Below are 22,156 nucleotides of genomic sequence, written 5' to 3'. Positions count from 1 at the left end.
ATCATCACCTTTACCAACCAAGTGGAGGTACAATAAATAATGGATTTTAATCCATGCACATACTACAAAAGCATTAAAAATTCATTACTCAAACACAATAGCATCTTAAGCAACAGTTACTTCTTTAAAAATTAATTCTACTTGCCTGGTTAAATGAAAACTACACACCCCGAGCCTTTGTTTGCAATACCAATGTGTTCATATACAAATTATAACACGTAGGAATGCTTCTGTTTTAACTTTGATACGTGAATCTTGATATTTAAAAAGCAGGGAATTCTCTTGCCCATCCTACCTAGGCTCTCTTTGCTATATTTATTCTTGTTATCCGAGTAGAGTCTTAACGATTAAAAAAAACTCCATCAAAAACCTTCTGCATTTTAGCCACTTCCAGTATATTCCAGTGCCTCAACTGAATTCATACAGAACTGAAACTGAGCCAAAGAGAAACCTCCTATTACTACAGATTTTCTACAAAGTCAGAATACACTTTGCTACAAGGCAGACAGCTATAAAGTAAAATAGCACCAACAGCTTTTCTTAACCACTCTTAGTAATTCAGTGCTCTTTCAACTTTTGTTACGGAGTACAGTTGGAGAGAAGGCATCTACAGAAGCACGGCTACCTGCTTCTGTGGTAATGCACACAGACCTCGATGGGGACTGGATACTTCCCGGTCACTGCAGCTCCAGGAGCTGCACCAAGATGTGCTCTTGCACACATTTGCACTTCGGGTGGGCACACACTCCAAAGCGGAGGCTTTGCTGCTTTATAGTACTTGTGTCTGTACCTGTCCACCTCCTTGACATTTCTCTTTGGATGCATAAGGCAGAAAACGCCTTGCTCCCTCAATTTCTTTCAACTGTTCAGTTACAAGCAGAGCTTTGCTTGTTCAGAACAGAGTGTTCTGTCGTACACAGCCTTTCCCCTCATGTTTTAAAATCTCCTTATTTTAACTCTTTGTGTTTATCATCTTTTACAAGCAACTGAGCTAAGTTTTTCTAGCTGCACTCTCCAGACTAGGTGGGACTTGGCAGCCATGTGCTGCAAACGTTCCTTCCTCCTCCTCTGCCTTCCTCCACCTTGGCAGCAAGGTGTTACTGTCAGTACGTTGATTCCGAGCCCTTTCTGTTCCTCTTCCTTGACAGGTCAAGGTAAGGGATTATGCTCAGTCTGGGCTGCTGATCCAAAACATTCAAGATCCTGTTCAGTTTTTTCCAGTAAGAAGTATTGAGGAAGGTGTAGTCAGATATGTCCCAACTACACAGAGACACTAACATACAAGTAAGAGTTAGGGCAACCTCTAATTAGCTGGCCTAAACATAAGTAGAAGCTAGAGAGTGAAATGCCTCAAGAGTTTGCTGGGGGAGACGCTTACATCTAAAGGAGACTTTCCTCTGCAAACACCCATATATATCTGTTTTATTTTCCTTTTTAAACAAGCTGCCCCAAAAGTGAAAATTTTTGTCATGCTTGAAAATGTTTTAGGTTTGTTTTCAGTTTTACCTGATAGCCACATTTTGTTTGGTTGGTTGGTTTTTTTAGAAACCATGGGAAACATACAGGACGCATTTTATTCTATTTTAAAGTCCTGTAACTTTACAACAGACATAAAAAGCTCACTTAATAGAGAATAGTCCAGGACAGTACTTACACTTGCAACCCATTTGAGTATCTTCTGCAATACAAAGAAGAGGTGTGAACATACACCTCAATGAAACCAGTCATAAGATTACTCTAAAAGCAATGATGTAGTGTTTAAAAATATTTTATAAGTCTTAAGTATTTCCTCTCATTTTACTTTTTTAAAACATTATTTGCTTTCAAGCCATTTATTCATAGCACTTGCCATGAGCATCAGCGTGGAATCAAATAAACACATAAAGTTACACGCATACTGGCACTGAAAACTATCATTAAGTCAGCAGTGCCTTGTATTCCAATTTCTTTTTGAATCTTACATTCACATTTACCAATTCTTCTGTGGTTAAGCTTCCATTTTTCCCAGACTACAAACAGAAGGGCAAGTTTTCAGCCTTTTCTCATGTTCTGACCCTGAACAGTTTCATGCGGCAATGCAGAATTACAGGCAGGCAACGTAAGAATATGGACAATAGGCCTGCTTAGCCCCTCGTTTTTGCAAGCCCCTTCTAGATGGTCCAGAGAGCCGTGGAGTCCACAGGCTGCACGTTCGCAAAACAGTACACCACTGATAATGTGACAGCGAAAGCTCCACGACTACTTTGAGGGAAAAAGAAGACATTGAAAGTTTTGCTCAAAACGGTAAAGGAAAAACCCTCTTTTGAAGAAAAAAGGCTAGTGCTATTAATAAGACTAATTCGTTACATACGAGTTAAGCAGACTTCACCATTTTAGTGACAACAGTTCAATTCACAGGACCTGTAAAGCAATGCAAGCATGAAGGAGCAGGAGGATACCACCTCCCAGAGCTGATAGCACTGCTCAGAACAAAAGGTGGCACGTTTTCCTGCACTGCGTTACTGAGTTCCGCATACGTGAGGTCTTTTCTTCACATTCAAAACAGTATTTACCCTGATAAGGTCCTCTGTGTGCTTTTCAGTCAGGTAAACCAACTCCCAACTCCGTTTCTTGAGGAAAATTTATGATCTCCAATAGCAGGTCAAAGGATGTAACACAAGTTATTTTTGTTTGGAAGTTTGTGTTTTTTTTTTAAATAAAGGACTGCTGAGAAAGCACACTGTGTAATCACCCAGAAATGAAATCACAGCCACCGAAGAGTACAGAACTCACTGCTGTACAGGCATTCCTCCCCCAAGCCATTTCCCGGACATCTATCCGGCCATCCTGGCAGCACTCAACACTCAAACAAGTTTAAAGTCGGCTAGCTCAGAGAACGCAAAGCTGGGCTTTTGCCTGAATCTCCTTCACTCACTACTTCTTGTCCCGATTTAAACGTTTGCTGTAATGCATCTGTAGCATCACTTGAGAAGTACAAAATCAACTGAGAAAGTGCTGGTTTGGGTTTCGTTTTTTTTTTTTTAAATAAATTTATACAACACTGTATGGGCTTCTGCAATGCTTTAATAATTGCTCTGCCTTCATTTTATGAGCTGTGGCAGAAAAAACAATTCTAAACTGTGAAATAAAACCTGACAGCTTGAATGCAACCATGAAATAAAAAAAATATAATAAACCCAACAGCATGAATAATAATGAAAGGGCAGAAACAAGAGAATAATTCAACAGATGTGTGACATTTTTGTTCTTCATTGTGGATCAGTTATTCTTGTTAATTATATCACCTATTCTTCCCTTTTATTGATAATTACATGAAGCAGATGGATAACAGAATGCTCCCAGATGGTGAGAAAGCAAACAAGTTTATAAATTGTTTATTTATGAAGATATCATTAAAAATTATTTAATTATCTATAGTTTTCTACTTCACCAATAATTACATGCACCGTAAAGGCCAGCAGCACTTTATAAGATATTTAGTATTCTGTTGTAACCAACTGTTTTTCAGTGTAATATGCCTGAAATGACTGACAGATGTGCAAAACACAATAATAATCTAATCTGTTTTAACACTGTGGGAATTAAGATTTTGAATCTTTGGATCTTCTGCCAATTGGCGCTTCAATACTGGTTACTGATTCAGAATACAAAAAAAAAAATCAGATATTTCCTTTTGATTTGGAACAGCTGTAGAAAGTGTTTGAACTAATGAGCAGACAGGAGCTTTTTCGGGCCTGTGTCATGAAACCCTAGAGCATGGCAGATGTATGGCCTGATGCAATTTAGAGCTAATACGTGGAACCTCCGATACGCTTGCTGCAGAGGCACAGCCCAAACAGGCATCCCGAAGTCTGGGCCCTTCCAGGACTAGACGTAAGAAAGACCATTAGCATCTGTGCCATTCCAGAGGGCTGCAATGGGAGACAAGGGAGTTTAATGCCTCCCCCCTCTGTGCCTTCTCAGTCAATCCTCACCCGATTTATCCACATCTCTTCAGTAGAGCAATGGGAGATAGAATTTCATAGGAACGGACACAGCAAATCAGCAAAATGTATTTGCCATCTCCAGGAGCGGGATAAAGACGTACTCTGTCATTAGTGACTGTTACAGGAAGATATTACTATGTTCATAAGAATTTGCAGCCCTTCAGGAAGGGCAGAGCCACTGCTTGGGAAGTGACAGGTCTTCTGATGCAGAGAGGAAGCAGCACAGAGTTGTCATTTGAGAGAGAGTGAAAAAACCTGTGGTTGCCTTAAAACCTATGCAAAACTTTAATAAAAAGGCTGGGCAACAGAGTGGAAGAATGGGTAGAAGCTCCTAAACTCTGTATTTCTTCGGAGTCATAGTCATTTGAATGATAAGCAAAGAGGCAACACAAATCAAAAGCCTGGCTCAAACTAGAAACAATATCGAACCAAGGGAAATATCACAGGGACACAGGGAGAACAGGGTGGCTGGAAACCTGCAGTTAAATAGTCGTTCAGGTAATGGTAAGTTATGTTTTTATATGATAAATTTCTGGATTTTAAGAGTAAATCTCTCTACCTTACATCTAGCTCTCCCAGAGAGACTACAAGAAAAAGGACCTATGCTTTCTTAGACACCACAAAACACAGCTCATGCTGCCTGCCAGAAGCAGGAGCGAGCAGGCCAAGAACCCGTGGCAGGGCGGCACACGCGGTTCCCCTTTTTGATTTTTCCAGACACTGCAGTAAATAGAGAGATTTGACAGAGGGACAACGAGAACAAGTTACCACAGACTTAACATTTCTGGTGCTCATCTGTCTGTAACAACCGATCCAGAGCTGCAGGAAAACAGCTCTCCAGCACAGCCGAGATCCATCTGGATTGGCAATGCATGGGAACTGGCTAAGGGCAAAGCTTTTCTGATTTAGATTGCTGCTTTCGCTTCTGGCTTTGGAGGAAGGAAACGGGAAAGAGTCCTTGTGGGTCCTGGTTGAGTTATCTGTACTGGGTCAATATTTATGAGTGAATCTCTTCATGCTCACAAGTAGGCTGGAACATATTAAAGAGATACACAAACTGATCGAGCCCCAGGGCTCCCACTGTGCGTGCTCTCTAAGATACCAAGCCACTAATGGCCTACAGAGATATATATGCACAAATCAAGAGCTGTGCTTAGACACTGAATGGCTGAGCTGCTGAGCCCCAAGCTGTCACTGGTGAAAAATAAATTTTGCAGCAAGAAAAGGAGAGAGATAGCTCAAAAAAGGCTGGAACAAGAGGAAGTCAGAAAGCTGAAAAAGCAGATGAGAAACAGATGTTGATGGCTAGATATCAAGGGGCATCTTATGGGTATCAAAGCAAGAATTTCGTTACGATTATCTCCATCATAAGCAATAGATACTCAAGCAATTAATTAGGACAGGCAGTCAAATGAAAATTTTACATTTCTGAAGTTGACTTGCATTTACAATCTTTGTATCATAGTTTATGTGAAAAAATCCTGCCATCACTGCAGAGCTGTCTAAAAGAATAATTACAACAACCACCTGTCCTCCAGCTTTCAGGAACAAAGCAGGCATGAGTTAACGTCAGAAAGAAGTGCTTTTTAGTACGAGAAGGCAGAGCCCCCTCAGCTAAAACAAGCTTGGCAAGTGAGAATAGAGAAGTGTGATAAAGAAAGGAGGAGCTGTCTCAACTACCTGGAATCCCTGCTTGCCCAAAGCTTTTAAGATCCTGCCCCTATCTTGTTTAAAACCACCATAACAAAGATGACAGCAGACATTTTCTCCTTACCGCTATCCAGGTGCTTGCCTCAGACAACTTCCCACTAATTCCTACTCCAGCCTCTTTGTCTGCCTTTCACTTTTCTCCCTCTTCTCCACGCTTTCCTTACGACGTTGTTTTTCCATCTCCCTTTTACCTCACTTCCTAGCCTGCTAGCATCTTCTGCGACCAAACTGCGTCTCACCTCGTCTCACGGTATTTTTAAAGGTGACAATTCTGAGCCTTTCAATTTTGCAGAGTTGTCACATTTAACTCCTTGGTGGGATATTTTGCTCTTTGCAACATGGATTGTGTCTTTCTGTTTGAGTGTCTGAGCAGGCCTTTCCATCGCTACAAAAACACAGAAGTATAATAATTTTGTGCCTATTGAAATTTGGTTAATTTTATAAAACACACCTCATTTTATTTGCAACCTAGCTGCAGGATTTTGCAGGGAAGAGCAAGATTGAGGGGAATCAATCTTCCTCCTGACACATTAGAGACAGGGCAAACGCCTTATGCCTGGCTACTACCAGAGCTAACAAAACATCCAAGATCTGAAAGCAGCAGCAGCTTCTTACTTTCATGAGTACACTCAGTCCTCTATGGTAGGTAACCTCTTAAGCTATAAAGCTTTCCCAGCGTACGGTGGCCAAAGGTCATTTCATTCACTCAGAAGAGTCAATTTAGCTTTGTATGGTTTCAAATTCTTGGTATTTCAGAAAACTACAGGCAGCAGTAGCGAACCAGCTTTATCCTCAAGTTACCACCTCGGGATCAACCCCAGATGTCAGTTTTTATAGAACACAGTCTGTCAAAAATCTATAATTAACGCTGGTGCATATGCATGCATACTTACACAGTGGTTAGCCTTCATTTTTTTCAGCAAAACTTTGTTAGTGAAAATCTCACACATTTTATTAAATAGAAATTCATGAAACTTTTGAAATGTTAAACAATTATCTCACTACCTGCAACTCTCAGAAACCCTCAGGAAGAACCTGGGAACACAGCAGACAACAGATCTGCAAATCTCTCAACTGAGGAAGTTGTGATTTTCTAGCTCCAACAAAAACTCTAAGATGAGCTCTTCTAGTAAGGGAGCAACAAGTTCATTTTAAAGATAAAACATGAAATAGTTTAAAGAAAAGCATCAGATAGTTTATTCTGCAGAGAAGAGGAAGGCAGGGATGCGCATGTTGAGGGAAGACTGTTCAACAAAGCCTCAATGGCCTCAGCCATGTTCTGGATTTTGCTTTGCCAACTGCTGCCTAATTAAGAGTTTTGGATGCCAAAAATTACTAACTGTGAAAAGGACAGCACTAAAAATATTATATGGGAGCCCATCTCAGCCAACTGGAAGTTAGTAGACAGACATAAAGCTCCCTAATTATGTTTCTTTAGGAAATTACAGCTACCTACTGAGAGTATCCATCACTAATGGCAGTTTTCCTAATATTTCAGCTTCGCTAGTTACTCTTTGAGGAACCATCTCTACATCAAATTTTAGCTACTTAAAAACATAAGACAGAAGAAGGTATAAGTTATTTAACAAATGAAAATTTAAAGAGACTTTTGGTTTAGAACCTCTAGACTGCATGAGTGCTATGCAAATAAAAACTGTTTGGTAGTGAAAACCATCTCTTCCTTTGCTGTTAAATCATTCCTGATACTTTGAAGTGTTCTTTGAGGGTAATCTTGTGCATGGAAGAAACCTGACTTTGGGACTGAAAAATACAATTGACTTAAGCAATTTCTACAGAAATAGTCAGAAGCATGACATTGTCTTTTTCCACTTGCAGAGCATAATACCTAAAAAAAACCAAAAACTTACTGGGAAGAAGGGCTGAACACTAAGTCAGAACATTTAAAATGTGCTGCGAGTTTGAAAGTAATGTCATGAAAAAATATCGTTAAAGCATAAGCATTTAGTATGTCAGCATTATAGTTCAGTGATTGCTGTTTGTACTGCGTTTGAAATTCAAGCTCAGAAGCAGCAACGGTCGTGCAGAAGCAAAGCTGGGATTGTAAGGGTATGGACACCATGTTCAATGTAATTAAGAAGCAACCTATCAACACTAAGATGGTAATGCCATCCCATCTGCCAAACCCTGCATTAGCTGGCACTATGCCTCTTGCCTGCTGCTGCTTCTGTTACCCACCTGATCCTTGGAGACCTGCTCTGATGGAGCATTTATGCCAAGCTCTTCCAGAGGATAGACAATCTGTCGTCTTGGTCGCACGGGAACCATGTAATGAAGGGCAGATGTCAGGGAATGGGCACAGGGATTCTGAAACTGAAAGACAGCGATCTATATTTCAGCAGAGAGAATGTCAGAGCAGTGCCTCACAGATGTCTGTTGTATGGCTTTGCAAATACAAAATTCTTAGCTCTGTTGGCTAAATCTGAGAGAAAAATCAGCAAATAAACAAACATACTCAGAGCAGAGGAATGAATTGCAGATAATTCCTGACACTAATGAAGATAATTATGAGAGTAATTACATTACTATCTCTGTGGGAATGACAGATAAACAAGTGGTTTGGTTTATGGGATTTTTCAGCACAAGTATTTTCCCCAGGAGGATGTTTTTCTCCATAGTGATCATGAATCAGCTTGATTTGACCTCATTAAGCTATGTTATCTGCTTACTGCTAACCTTTGCTTGTTTGGCAAAGAACGGTTATGAATTTATATAAAAATGCTATACCAACTAAAATGTCAATTTCATGCAAGTGATAAATGTTAATAAACCAGCATAAACTTGAAGTGAACAAAAGCCCTAATGCTAATGTGAATAGCATGGATCATTAGAAATAGCTATATTCCATTTATTACAGCATGACTGGCTCTGTCATAACTTATGACATAAAAGGAAAAAGAGAATTACAGGAAATAGAGAATGAACATTAATGCAAACTAAATTACACTGAAGTACCATTCCATCCACAAACACTGAAAAAACTTGATGTTACTATGTTGAGAATTGAGTAAATATCACATTTACCACTTACTAGAAAGCAATGATTAGCTTAAGTAACTTAAAGGAACTCTGTAGCCTGGAAACGCACCAACCTGGAATCATTAGTAAGATTTACCTTTTCTCTTCCATCCACTGCCATTAAACCACATTTTTGTAAGTGCCTCAAGAATTCAAGAACCTAATGCTACGCAAGGACATGGGTTCCTCAAGAGAACACTCAGTAAAACGCCCCAAAAGTGCACACTGGAGAAGCAGGAAAAAAAACATCCTTCTGAAAATGTACCTATGCCTAACCTGTCAAAATTCCTACGTTAAAAACAGCGGTGATTGCAAAAAACACTGAAATCACTGAGGACAGAATTCATCTCAGTCATCATCTAAAAGCTAGGTGCCTCCTTTAGCTAGCCATGCAGACACCCCCCAGAGTTAGAGATGAGCATCTCCAGAGGGCAATTCTTTCCATCCTAAGATAGGCAGCTCTGAGTGATGGATGAACTGCCCTCTGGATGCACTGCGTTTCCTCCCTGAATGCTGGCAGCGGCCTAGGTGATTAGGCTGTGCCAGATAGTAGCTGTAGATGGCTACACATCAATGAGTTGACATGTTTGAACATTTTACCTTGTGTTCCCTTTTCTGACATGAGACTGATGACAAGACACGTAGATGAGTATTTCTGAAAGAATCTTATTTTGCTTCCATGAACTACATTCTTCCCAGAAATGGATTTTCTCACACAGCATTAGGTGTGACAATGAAGTGCCTAGGTCCCACTGACTTTTGATGAAACACAGAGTACCTAAGTCACTTCTGAAGAGTTCTTATAAACCACCTGGATGTGTTTTTGACATTGTCCCCATGTGTTTACTCATGCTACGTCATGCCCAGTGACATCATTCCTTTTTTCTTCCCCACCTTCCACTTTGTCCTGAATCTAAACAAATACTGGTACCTCTCCAAATTCATTATGCAGCTGAGTGGCAGTATGTGGGACAGTACAATTCATCAGGTTCTGTTATTAAACTATGACAGGAAATACAAATTATTGTTAAATATAAAGCTACTATATGTGCTTTGTACCTTGTCTTTTAAAACCTGCTTGGTAACTGATTTGCAAGTGACAAAGATATACCGGGTGTATTCGCGTGTTAAAAGCAATTCAGTAAAAAACTATTATGTTGGTCTCCTCAGCTGAGGAGTTGCGAGTTTCTTGTTTCTTCACCTATACATCCAACACAAGGGCAAGACACAAAGTCAAACCCAAACTACAGCTTACAACTCAGACACGTGGTCCTACTTAGGCAGGAGTGGGAATACTTTATCCTAGAACCGATCTATCGGGAACAGGCAGGAAAGGGCAGAAACCTGACTGTCAGAACTACAGCACATTTATGGCAGGGGCTGACACAATGCACAAGGCAACAGCCATAGACGAACCTACGTGGCTAAGAAGCAGATATACTTCTCTCAGAAACAAGTAAGAAGGCAGCAAACAAATTATTCCTCTGCTGTGCTGCTCCCAGGGCAACATACCAATGTGTGTAACTAAAGACATCTGACTACATTTAGAGAGCAGTTGCCCTAGGATTCTCTAAATTCAATTGAGAAACAGACATTTGCAAAGAGTGACTCAGCTCAGAAGGAGCCACCCCCTAGGAGGAGCTTCTCTCTCTTCACAGACTAGGTCAAGAGCCAAGGCCAACTGCACTTCAAACTTCTGCTCCTCCACATTTCCTGAAGATACTGGGTAAGTCTGGACTCAGACGCGCTACTGAGCGTGCTACGGACTAACCCTCCTACGCAACGGCTGTGTCCGTGGGAGCACGTTATATCATGCAAGAAGAAAGGAAAGTACAATTTGCTGCAGGTTGATAAGAAAATTCTTGTTTACAGTCATTCACAGAAGCAAAGAGAAAAATAAAGTGAGCAAAGGTCACAGTATTTAATACAAAAGAAACCCAAATAACTTTCTTCTTACCTTGCCTTCCACAAACTGCAGATAAATAGGATAGTAAAGAGAAGATTTGTGGGCCAAGCGAAGAATCTCCTTCAGAAAGTGTTTTGTATAGTGACGAAATATAGGATTTAAGACAAAGTGGTAAAGGTGTCCATGTTCCTCTTGCTGGTGGTGATTAAAATTAATAAAATCTTCAATGTTGTAATGCGATCGAATATACTCAATATCCTGGAAAATAAGAATTTGGAATCCAGCAGTTATGAAACAACTACATTTACAATATTTTAGCAAGTGCCAATGAGGTGCTTTCTATCAATTGAGGAACTAAATTCGAACACTGAAATTAAGTGCCTTTGAGAGTTATTCTCAATTAAGGCATACTGAATAAACATTTTCCTTGAAAATCTCTTCACTGTATCAAAATCTATTCTTGCAGTTTGCCCACCTTTCTTTACAGGGAATGCATATTTGACCCTTTCACAACAATGTCTGACACAGGCTACTAGACATTTGAGGGGGAAGACAGATAAAACTGTTTTGCTGAGTTCAACACAGACGCCTAGATTGTGCTCTCACAAAACTTAAACTGAAAAAAGGGAATTCTACAGAGAAAAGCTGTGCAAGAAATGGCCTCCAACAAGTCCTCCCCATTGAAGTGATAAGCTGAGATTTTTGCACATTTATACACTCAAGAGAAATTGCTATATCCTCTTATCTCAATCTCTATTTTTTAAAATAGGAGTGACTACTCTGTTTTAAAAACTGAGCATTACAGCTGTTGAACACTAAAATTTACCTTTTCAGTAATAGCAGAATGCCACAGAAGTAAGCCTTAAAGAACGTTTACTTTTCAAGAAGAATGCGCAATATTGTCTTTTTGTGTACTCCATTAGAGCATATGCTTTTTATTTGTTTTGAAGTGTGTGATTCATAATACTCAGAATCCAGTTAAAAAAGCAAATCTAGACGGACAACTACTACTCTTTGCAGTACGTGTGGCAAAACTGCTTATTGACTTTGGAAATTAGGGGGCAAAATAAGGGATTACAAACATTTAGAGGCAGAATGGCTTTGTGCTAAAGAACCAAGACGACATGTAGGAGGCATACTTTCAGAACGCATCAGCAGCTTCTTGCAAATAACAGGATGATTTTTTTTTTAATCTGTGTCAATCAGTATCTATGAGAAGGGAAATAACACAGTCTACACAGTCAGGAAAGAGAGAAAGAAAGTGTATAGAAGTAGTATCTTTTACATATACTTTGTTAGGCACATGTACTGTGGCAAGCATCAAACTCAGCCTTTACTGTTGAGGGCCAAGTGTTACAGTTTTCATACAACACAGAAATAGACTTTACCATTTCATCTCTAATAACAGAAATGCCAACTATTTGATCCAAAACTTCTGCTATGAAAGCCTGCACTGGGGTCCCATCCTGCAAGGCAAAAGCAACATATGCACATTTTTAATCATACCTGTGTATTTCACCACACGATCACAGTTACAATACTTTCCTCCCTGCATGCGTTCTACATACTACCCCAATTTAACCACTCTTCCTTAACTCAAGGCATAGTGTTTAAACAGTGTATACGGCTGGACTCTTGACCATGCAGAACTCTACTGAACTAAAGTTTCAGTTAGGATCTAGCTGCTACAGGAGTGCTACAGGCTCAGCCACTAATTTAGTCCTGGGTTAAGTTCTGATTGTAGGAAAGAATACTAATTAAAACAGATATTCTCCATCAAAAGTTGTATAAAATGGATTTCCCTAGAGCTGTATGATTGATAACAACAGTGCTTGTCTTTTTGTCTATGCAGCATTTTCCATCACACAACAAAAATGCAGATGTTCCCTACTGTCTGATGGGCATATGTCTGGCCACATTATGGGAGCGAGAAAGAGGCCCTCATCACGCGACAGAACACAAGTACATGTTCATCACACAACCAGACATGCATGCAAGAAAAAGCAACAATGCAAATCAGGCTGTGGGTGGCCAAAAAATGCATCCAGCCTGCTTCTGTCCCTGCATTTGAGGTGTCTCCAAAGAAGAGCATAGTTGGTATAGGCCACAGGTTAGACTAACTATCAAGTCAGGCTGAATACGGCCTATACCAACTGTTGGTACTGACTTGAGTACCTATATAGTGTGTATAAATATATATATATTATACTAGTTTAGAGTAATTTAGTAAAGTTCTGCACGTATTTACCCATTCTCTTATATTTGCAACAAATACTCACTGGATCCCTGCGAGCCAGAGTAAATATCTTTAAGTCATTCAATATACTTTCATTCAAGCTAAGGGTTTTAATGAGCATTTTGACACCAAGCAGGTCATTGGTTGTTGCCCTTCTTACACTAAATGACCTATAAAAAAAGGAAAAGAGTAAAAGTTCACTCTGTGACAAATTAAAGATGACAATTCCCATACTTAAAACACATGCCTTCCACAAGCACCGAACGCATCTTTTAGAAGTTGAAATGTATTGCTATATGACTATTGTTCCAAATGCATATATTAACTTACTGCATGATTACATAAAAGATCACACATCTACTTAAGACAACTCAAGAATGCTGCTTTACCTGCTACTAAACACTCAGCCTTTATGCACCTACAGCCCAATCCCACAAAGCAACGGCTAGCTATAACCACAGACATCGCCTGATTTTCATATAAGAGCCAGCAGAGAAAGGAGGCAAAGAGTCTTTTAAAATTAAAGTATAATCCATAACCGCACACTGACACACATGGAAAAAAAAGAAAGAAAAGAAACAGAAAGATAAGAAAAAAGGAGAAAGCGAGAAAATAAAAGCAACAGAGCCAACTGTCATTCTTGGATGTGGTACAAAAGAAAGGCAGTAACATCAATTTCTCCAACAAGAACAAATTACTAACATTTGTGTTAGGCCTCTGTTCTTCAAATAGTAATACACGAGGCTAAACTTAGATGAACAAAATGCCTCTGATAACCTTAAGATTGCCAATTAGTAATCACACAACAGTGACAAGGTCTAAAAACATCTGTGCAATGTATACAACCAGCAATATGTTAGCTACAGACAGGAATATCCTGGCACTTCTCTAGTTTATACACTCTGTTATAAAACATCTTCCCACCCACTAATTATGAAAAAAATTACTTCACAGTGACAGCCTACAGCAGCTGAGGAACTCTCTCATCTTGTCAGTTAAAGGCATCAACCCTTCCTGGTTAAACAAGGCTCATATAATAAAGACTTAGAGTGCTGTTCAATGAACTGAATTACAACTTAATTTCCAAGAATTAAGTTTTCACCCACAGTTAAAAACCCTGCAGTTCACGTAGTATAATTTCTGTTCCTGTTCTTGTTTTCCATTTAAACATGTGCTATTCTTCAGCCTAAGTCAGTCACATTGAGATTGATTTTGTGGAACATGGTTTTAATGAATAGCCCTAGTACCTTAAAAACAAACTATCAAATATCTGATATGTTATGGGAAATTTCACAGCTCAATCTCACTGATCATTTTCAACTCGATTATTTGAGTGCTCAAAAGCACACATTTTATTACTAAATCACAAACTAATCCTGAACTTCTAAGTGAGCATCAGCTTAGTTCCCACATTTGTTCACGTGTTTCCACACAGTCAATTACAAGACCAAGCAAGCGATGAGGATGATGGTCAGCAAGACCAGCCGTATGGCTCGCTCTGCAGCCCAGGCGCGTGCTATCTGCCTGCCACTCCACTGAGCCCAGCACGTGAGTTTTTCTCCCCACCCACATCCAGAAGGCGGCAGTTGTGCCACTAATTAACTACATTTTTACAATGAGAAAAAACACAGAACATGCAAAAGCTTGAAACTGTTTTTTAAAAAGATAAAAACCACCAGATCCACTGTGAGTATGAAATAGTAGGAAGGACTATCCAAGGTCTGTGCTCATTTCTCTTCCAGTAATGAATTAACTCATTCTAGGTGCCCAGTTCCTTTGACTGCTCAGAGACCAGGATGCTATTATTATTATTATGCTTTTTAGTGAAAATTGAGGGAAAGTATCCATTAAGCATTTCAGCCTATGCCTTGTCATCTGTTATTTTTTCTCCTTCACTCTTAAGTAGCAGACCTAGACTTCCATTTGCTGCACTCTTGCTTTTTGTGTACTTAACACTTCTTATTCCTTTTACAACCTTTACTAATCAGTATCTCATTTTGCGCCTGCACCTCTTCTGATTTTGCCCTTTCATGTCTTCATATTCCCATCTTCTTACCCCTGTTTTTCTTTTAATCCATTTTCTGTGACTTCCTTTTCACTTACATGCCTTTCGAAAGCCCTTGGTCCAAGTACAATATATTGATCTTTTACTTTTGCATATTTTGGCTTTATCTAAGAGAGTATCTGCTGTTGTGCACCGAGTTTTTTGTTCTTCAAAGACTTTCCAAAAGCTTCATCTGCTTTCTTCCATAGCTTTTCTGATCCTGAACCTCAATGAAAGGCTGTTTTTCCTTACTTCCCTGCACAGCTGCAGGCGGGGTTTGGAAAATGCTACTAATGACCCTATTCTGTTTTTATGGAAGGCCTGGTATCATTTGGAATATGCACAATTTAATCAGAATTGTAAGGGTTTTTTTCTAAAAACCTTGATAACAAGTTTAATTCTGACCAAAATCACAAGAGGATGTATGACTACCAATCCTACCGGTGGATTACTGAACAGCTGTGACTGAGATTAGCAGGAATTACTCCAGTGGCTTTCTCTTCAGCCAGCTGGATTCTTACATAGCACACAGAAGCCCAATTCCATCCCATGGTAAAAAGCTTCTGCATAGGTCCAAGAGTAGCTGGCCAGTCCCTGCATGAGCTATTTGTATACCATCAAAGGTGATTAAGTATGCAATTAAAACGGAAGTATTTCTCTGAAGCCACGCAGTATTTAGCTACATTAAGACAAAAAAACCCCAGAAAATCTCTAACTCTGCCACAGTTTAAGCTCGGTGTTTGGGCCAGTATAGGCTCGTTATACGAACAAAGCACTGGAAAAGTCATACCACCTAACAGAAGTCATAGCAAGAGAGGCTGTGTACCATTTCACAGTATTCCAGACTACAGAAGCTTTCAAAGTATCACAGAAATTGAAAGGTATGAAATAAATGATTCAACACAAAAAAATAAGAGAAATCATATAAAATAGATACTCAACAATGAGGTTACTGCTGTGTTCTGCATGTTCCAGAAATTTCTCTTAAGAGAGTTATACCATGTTTCCAAGAACTAAATCTACACCAGGCTTTCAAGTATCAGTCTTATGCAACCTGCCCCAACTCCAAAGGGCCAAACACTGCACCATGTTTCTGTATTGGCCTTGGTCCACACCGAGGTAACTTGAAGCAGTTGTCCGTACCAATGTTCATCTTCATTAAGTTAGTACAGTATATACAAATTTTAAATTAATTTTGTTGCGCTTTTTGTTTTTACTTAAAGGAAACTATATATAAATGCTGGTAGTCAGAAGACTGCTTGCTTTTACATTTTTAATTATGTAATTTTTTGTTTTATTAAAAATCATGTCATTAACTACTGTGTTTCACTGAAAATATAATGCTATTTCTACGCTGTCTAGCATAGTGCTGCGTGGAGATAAATCTGAGTAGGCTTAGGATTCACTCCAGAACAGGAAGCAAGGCAGCTGCAGTAACGCTGCTAAAGACCGAGGTATTTAGCTTTGCTCCTAATTGCTCCAGGCACACTCCTGTGCTATTCAACTGTATTGTTTTGGGGACTTAAGCTACCATTTTTGCAAGATGTTGTGCTGTACCGTGCAGAATACCAGCTTGGTCCGAGACAGCAAAGGAATACCCATCTGGTGCTAGGTTGGATGATGCAAGTATATTCGGTATCAATAGCCCAGAGTACATCATTTGTTGTCACGAGGCACATGACTCACTTGAGCAATCCCGCACGGTGGAACACATAAAGCTCACGACCAAGTTTGGAAGTACAGGAAGGGACAACTCGAACAAAACTCTGGATCAGGTGGAACTCTGGTACATGATGTGGCACAAGGATGACACAGAAGTCCTTGTCCTGAAAAAGATTTGCAGACAGTAAAGGCTCTTAGTGATCTCAATGTAAGCTTTACACCAAAGCTGCTGACTAGAGGGGACAAAGAAAACAAACTGAATGCAGTGCCTACAACGCCCGTACACTGCAAGTGCTGCTCTGAGATGGCCTGATGCCTGGGCAGCACAAAGGAACTGATGAGCCCAACATTAAGTGGGCTCTCAGAAATGGGGCTTTTAGCTCCCATAGCAAAGACTTCTCAGTTAATATCCTGACACTCCGTAACAGTCCTTTTTCCCAATCCCCCCTCTTTCCTTCCTCAGTAGGACAGAATATTTCATTTGGAAGGGACTTAGAACATCCTAGTAGGAACATTATCTCTATGCCCACACCTCTAGGGCTAACATTTTCCCTTAAAAGATCCTTTTTTCTACCTTACTATCCTTCTGTAGTGAAATTTTAGGACAACGTATGTCTGTCTGGGATCTTTTGCACCTTTGCAGCCAAGTGAGACCATTAACTAGAACATGTCCTAAAATCCTGAACAAACAGCCAGTGTGTACGCACGGATTGACTTTGCATCGCATGCACAGTAGACTTGACGAATGCAAGTTTGTATATGCACAGTGATGTCCAGCTTGTCCCAAATTTGGCACTGCTGGCATGAATGCATTACAGGGTGCATATGCATAGAAGAGACACTGTATTGGCAGTCAATGTAATTGTTCAGGGACCTGTGTGTAAAGGCTGCAGAGGTGCAGAGGAATCTCCATTGAATGCTCTCAGATGGAAGAGAGCATCCTCTGGAGGTAAAACTGCACGCCACAAATATCTTCATCCATTCAAACTGTTCAAGCACTCCCTTCCACCAGAGTCTCTCCCATCCCTTTTTACTGAATACACGTTTTAAGATAATCTCACTGCACACAGGGATGTTGGAGAACTCTGACAACTCAAAGACGCTTCGCGCAGCACAATACATGCTGAGAGACTCCTGAGTAGCACACATCTGGAAGATGTTTAATCAGTTTACTCTGGCTGATTGTTCTATGGCATCTTTTCAGCAGAAAAAGATATTATCCGAATCTCACTCCTTTTTTTTTCCTCTTTAAGCACACTGTGATTAGTTTTTCTTACTACACCTGGTGACATTTTGTTTCAAAGAGTGACAGGTGCATTGTTGGACAGAGAAATTACTTTGAGATTTGAAACGTTTCTCCTGTGTTCACTTTCTCTGGGAGCTTTCTTTGGTGTAAGCAGCATTTTTGAACATGCTGATATTTAGGGCCAAGTCTGTATCTCTGCTCACGAGGACCTGTCTCTAAAGGATGCTACCATGCAGTAACTGGTAGTGGAATTTACACCACGCTGCAGTGTGCATTAAGAACGTCTCCAACAGTGGACTTTGTTACCTCAGGTAAAGATTGATCACAGAGGGCGTTAGCGTGAAATAGCTACTGCGCTGTAAATTCACATCCTTATTTGACACACATTAGCTTTGCCCTAAACATAAACCTTCAGTGCCACTGTTTAGGCTATAGGTAAATCCTATGGATTTCCTTAACAGTGCTGTTTTCTAGGCTTTAACTCCACCTCCTTTAATGTATTTTCCCTGATTTTATTTTTAATTTAGGTACAGTTTGGATCCATACATGATTTTGAAGGGGTTTGAAACATTTGCTTTCTAAAACTGCATCTCAGAAGAATCCCTATGGAACATGAACGAAGGACTTATGTATGCAATACGTCAAGCCCAAAAGCAGCCAAGGAGAGGAGTCAAACTCCTGAGGGTAACTCAGCCTGGGGTAACTAGCCATAGTATACTCCTGCGAGTCACTGACTTACTCAGGCATCATATCTAAATACTCTGGCTGAGAACTGCACTACCATCCCATCAAACTACCATCCCCCATACAAATTTTAAAACTTTAATTATACATACTGGATAAAGCTTGAAAACATAATGCAAGAAATCCAGCGATCTGCAACCAAGAGTAAACATTGTTAAATAAAGTGCATATCAGACAGATCCTACACATTTTGATATTTACATCCCCATAATTGCAAGAAACATCTATTCACAGTGCTAATCAGACAGTCCTGCTAGTTCATCATTAATCAACTGCAGATGATGCATGCTGCACATTCGTCATTGACTTCTAGTGCTTAAAGCGTCACTACTAACGAGATTAAACCTGAATGTTTGAAATAATACCAAAACATTAGGCTCTTCACTGAAAGGGAAAAAAATTGACTCTCCTGTTGTTGACTCCAGTGTTTTTCAGAAGTCATTCATGGACTGTCAGAGCAGCATTAGTACGCAGCAAACATGAACTGAGGTTACAAACAGTTGTTGCTATGTTCCACAATATTTACATCCAGTACCAAGAGTTCTGTCACTATCCACTGGGCAAACCTATCCAATGTACTTTATCAGACTAACAGGAACATCAATACTTTTAAATTGTTTCTGAACACTTTACTTCTTTCCACTTCTCACCTACTGGTTTAGAGTAATTCCACTCTCTTTTCCATGGTGACAGTGAAATGCAACATTTGAGTTTAAAAAGACATGAGAAATCTAACAAATTCTTCCCGTTTCTCCTACCTGTAAGGATATCAAAGAGCACTAAACCCAAACAGAGATATGCCAAAGCTTTATAAAATAATATTTTTCCACTGTACAAAATGTGTCTTTTGGAGAAATTCAATATAGATACATAGTATCTAAAAATACTGATAAACTCCCTCCTCCCTCCAGACCTGTACTTAAGTTCCCTTTAATTGCTTCACCAATAATATTACTGAACGAAGAGAAAAATAATTTCTAATTAGAATATCTATGATCGAATGAAAACTTAAAAAAGCTATAAATACAGATCTGGATTGGGGTATTATATATTCACCTATATAATACGTAACTATGACTAGTTAATAGAATAGCTAAACATGGGAAAGGAAAATGCCATTGCAATGTAGTTTTCTGTTCTCTGGTATCCAGTACCTTCTCGCAGCAAGGAACGCAAGAATAGAGGCAAGATATTTTTCAGGGGGCTTAAAAAGGTATCAAATACCTGCAGATAAACTAGCAATTTAGTTCCTTCGCATTTCACTTTCAACGCACTAATAAGCCACATAACAGCTCTAGATTTAAGAGATGGAAACATTTAGCAACCTTACTGGGTAACACAAATTCCCCAGCAGTAAGCTTCCCTTGAGGGCTAAGATGCAATGACACCTACGCTTCAACCAAACTACTGTTTCTGGATTCGTGCTGTGCAGGGTCAGCAGTAACTCCTTCAGGACAAGATTCCAAGATACAGTCATTCCAAGATACCTCATGCCATCCTTTCAGACATAGTCACTTTTCTAGTGTTTCTTTTACAAACAGGTGAATCAAGCAAATGCACACTAAGGAACTATACAAGCAAAATAGTTAAAAACACCAAGATTTACAGATTCCTCAGCTCTGAGGAGAGGATCTTGCATGAGTGTTCATCTTAGGAGAAGTCTTCAGAAAGGAATGCTATCTTCTTCACAGATACCCATCTTGGAATCCAAACTATTCCAGAGACGTCTCCAGGGAAAAAAGGATGAGACCGCAGTGTTCAACAGTAAGGACTCTGAACATATCTTGAACAGAAACAACAATGGTGCATTCGAAGGGCAGAATGTCAGAAGAGGGCAATAAAGTGACAGATCCTTATCCAAAGCAAGATGCTATGAGCAGAGAACTCAACTAGTCTACAGAGAGGTTATTTCCCGACTTAGTTACAAATCACTGCTTTGAACTGCTATTTCAGTATAATGGAGTCATTCCTGAGCAAGTCCCTCACCTCAGTATTATTTTAAAATAAAGTTATTTTGTTCTAGAATAATTATCTTGCTTGAATTTTATTTTAGAATAGATTGTCTTTAAATTAACCATTCTGGAACAGACTCTCTGCAGTGTCATTTTTCTATCGTATGTACATTGACCAGTGTTTCTAAGTACACCACAGACTTCTAGCACTGCATTTCTCTCTCTTTCTAATGAATTCGAGCTATATTACTCGGTAAATATGTACCAAGAAGGCTATGTGTTTGCTTTGCTTTGGTAACTCAGGGTATTTGCATTTCTAGCAGATTCACAGTGTTTAATCCCTTTGGGTAGGCCCTCTCCTTAATTGCAAAACAGCTTAATAAATAGAACTAGTTTTCAAGGAGTTATGATTTTTCTTCTTAATCAAGTTTATTCCTAAATTTCCTTTAAGCCAGGTAAGTTCAGATGTTATCAGTCAGCAACGACTACTACGGCAAGTAGAAAGATGTTTTTTCAAATGGTACTACAGTTGTCAAACCCATAATCTATGATAAAGTCCTTGCTACTGACACCTTCTGTCTCTAGAAATTACATGTATTTTAAAGTGTGGAAGACCTTGGGTGTGCTCAGCCTCTGTCTGTCTACTTTTTGTAAGTATCTACATGTTTTATCTTTCTTTTAGGATCTATAAGCAAAAGCAGGGCTCACTTATGATCAGAAAAGGCCAATGTTCCTGGAGAGGCTTTTGCTGATGTGATTGAGTATAGGTTCTCTTTAAGGGTGCAGAGAAATTTGGGAAAAAATGTCTAAACCAGATTTATAGATGTATTCTACTCCACCAGAATCTAAAAGTTCAAGGTCAGCAGCAGCAATCATTTTAAAATAAAAGGCTTTTGTCTTCCCCCTACTGCAGTGGATTCTAGAAAACTGAATCAATTCTCTCAATGAGAAAAGTTACCTGCAGAGTTTAAAACAGCTTTATTGCCCCACGAGCAGAGGTGACCAGTACCATAACATCTAGCTCTTTTCAGAGTTAGCCAGCTTTGGAACTAACATTTCTTCAGAGGAAGAAGTAGCCTTCTTCCACAATTTCAACTAGCAGTTTTCCAACAAAAATAAATTCTTAACTTTGTCCACACAGTCCTACAAGAGATGGAAAGTTGCAGCTGGAGGTTGAAAATTTCAGCAAGTTATTACTGAAGGTAAAAGAAGTGAAAAAGGTCAGAAAAAATCCAACCTAAATACAGCAGGTGCTGTCACTTTCAGATTTGTCCTAAAAATGTAACATTGAAAGTTGTCATTACGATTAGGAAAGCAGTAACTCTTCATCCATACTTACCTAGTTTCATACTTCTCATCAATACAAAACAGACGGATACAGAACGCATTTGAAGCTCCTCTGTACACTGGATGAAAAGCATCTTTTTCTTCAGTCTCAAGGAGGGGTGTTGCTGAGCCTTTGACATCTTTGCCTCTGACATCACCTAACAGCAGATCAGTATGGGAAACTGTAGTGGCTCCATCTTTCTGCAATAACAATAGACAAACAATCACTTAGAACATTTCAGAAAATATTTTCATTTTTTAATTAAAAGGTCTTGCATCACTCCTATCTTATAGCATTCCAAGCAGGC

The 22,156-nt window shown here is 39.4% G+C and overlaps 1 protein-coding gene across 5 annotated transcripts in view; it reads right to left on the bottom strand.

Moving 5' to 3' along the window:
• CFAP61 (cilia and flagella associated protein 61) overlaps positions 1–22,156 on the bottom strand; it is a 133,896-nt gene that overhangs the window by 88,107 nt on the left and 23,633 nt on the right. For all 5 annotated transcript variants that reach the window (XM_087774675.1, XM_087774674.1, XM_087774672.1 and 2 more), the window contains exons 10-16: positions 21,862–22,049; positions 18,663–18,702; positions 16,605–16,744; positions 12,918–13,044; positions 12,027–12,104; positions 10,690–10,896; positions 7,893–8,027 (exon numbers count right to left, since the gene is read on the bottom strand). In XM_087774675.1, coding sequence (XP_087630801.1) covers positions 7,893–8,027; positions 10,690–10,896; positions 12,027–12,104; positions 12,918–13,044; positions 16,605–16,744; positions 18,663–18,702; positions 21,862–22,049 — 915 coding nt within the window. The remainder of the gene's footprint in view (positions 1–7,892; positions 8,028–10,689; positions 10,897–12,026; positions 12,105–12,917; positions 13,045–16,604; positions 16,745–18,662; positions 18,703–21,861; positions 22,050–22,156) is intronic.

This window comes from Nipponia nippon, unplaced genomic scaffold, assembly GCF_047370975.1.
Source record: "Nipponia nippon isolate SJK-2023a ecotype South Korea unplaced genomic scaffold, ASM4737097v1 scaffold_4, whole genome shotgun sequence".
Taxonomy (NCBI): domain Eukaryota; kingdom Metazoa; phylum Chordata; class Aves; order Pelecaniformes; family Threskiornithidae; genus Nipponia; species Nipponia nippon.
This window is presented reverse-complemented; position numbering and strand designations above follow the sequence as displayed.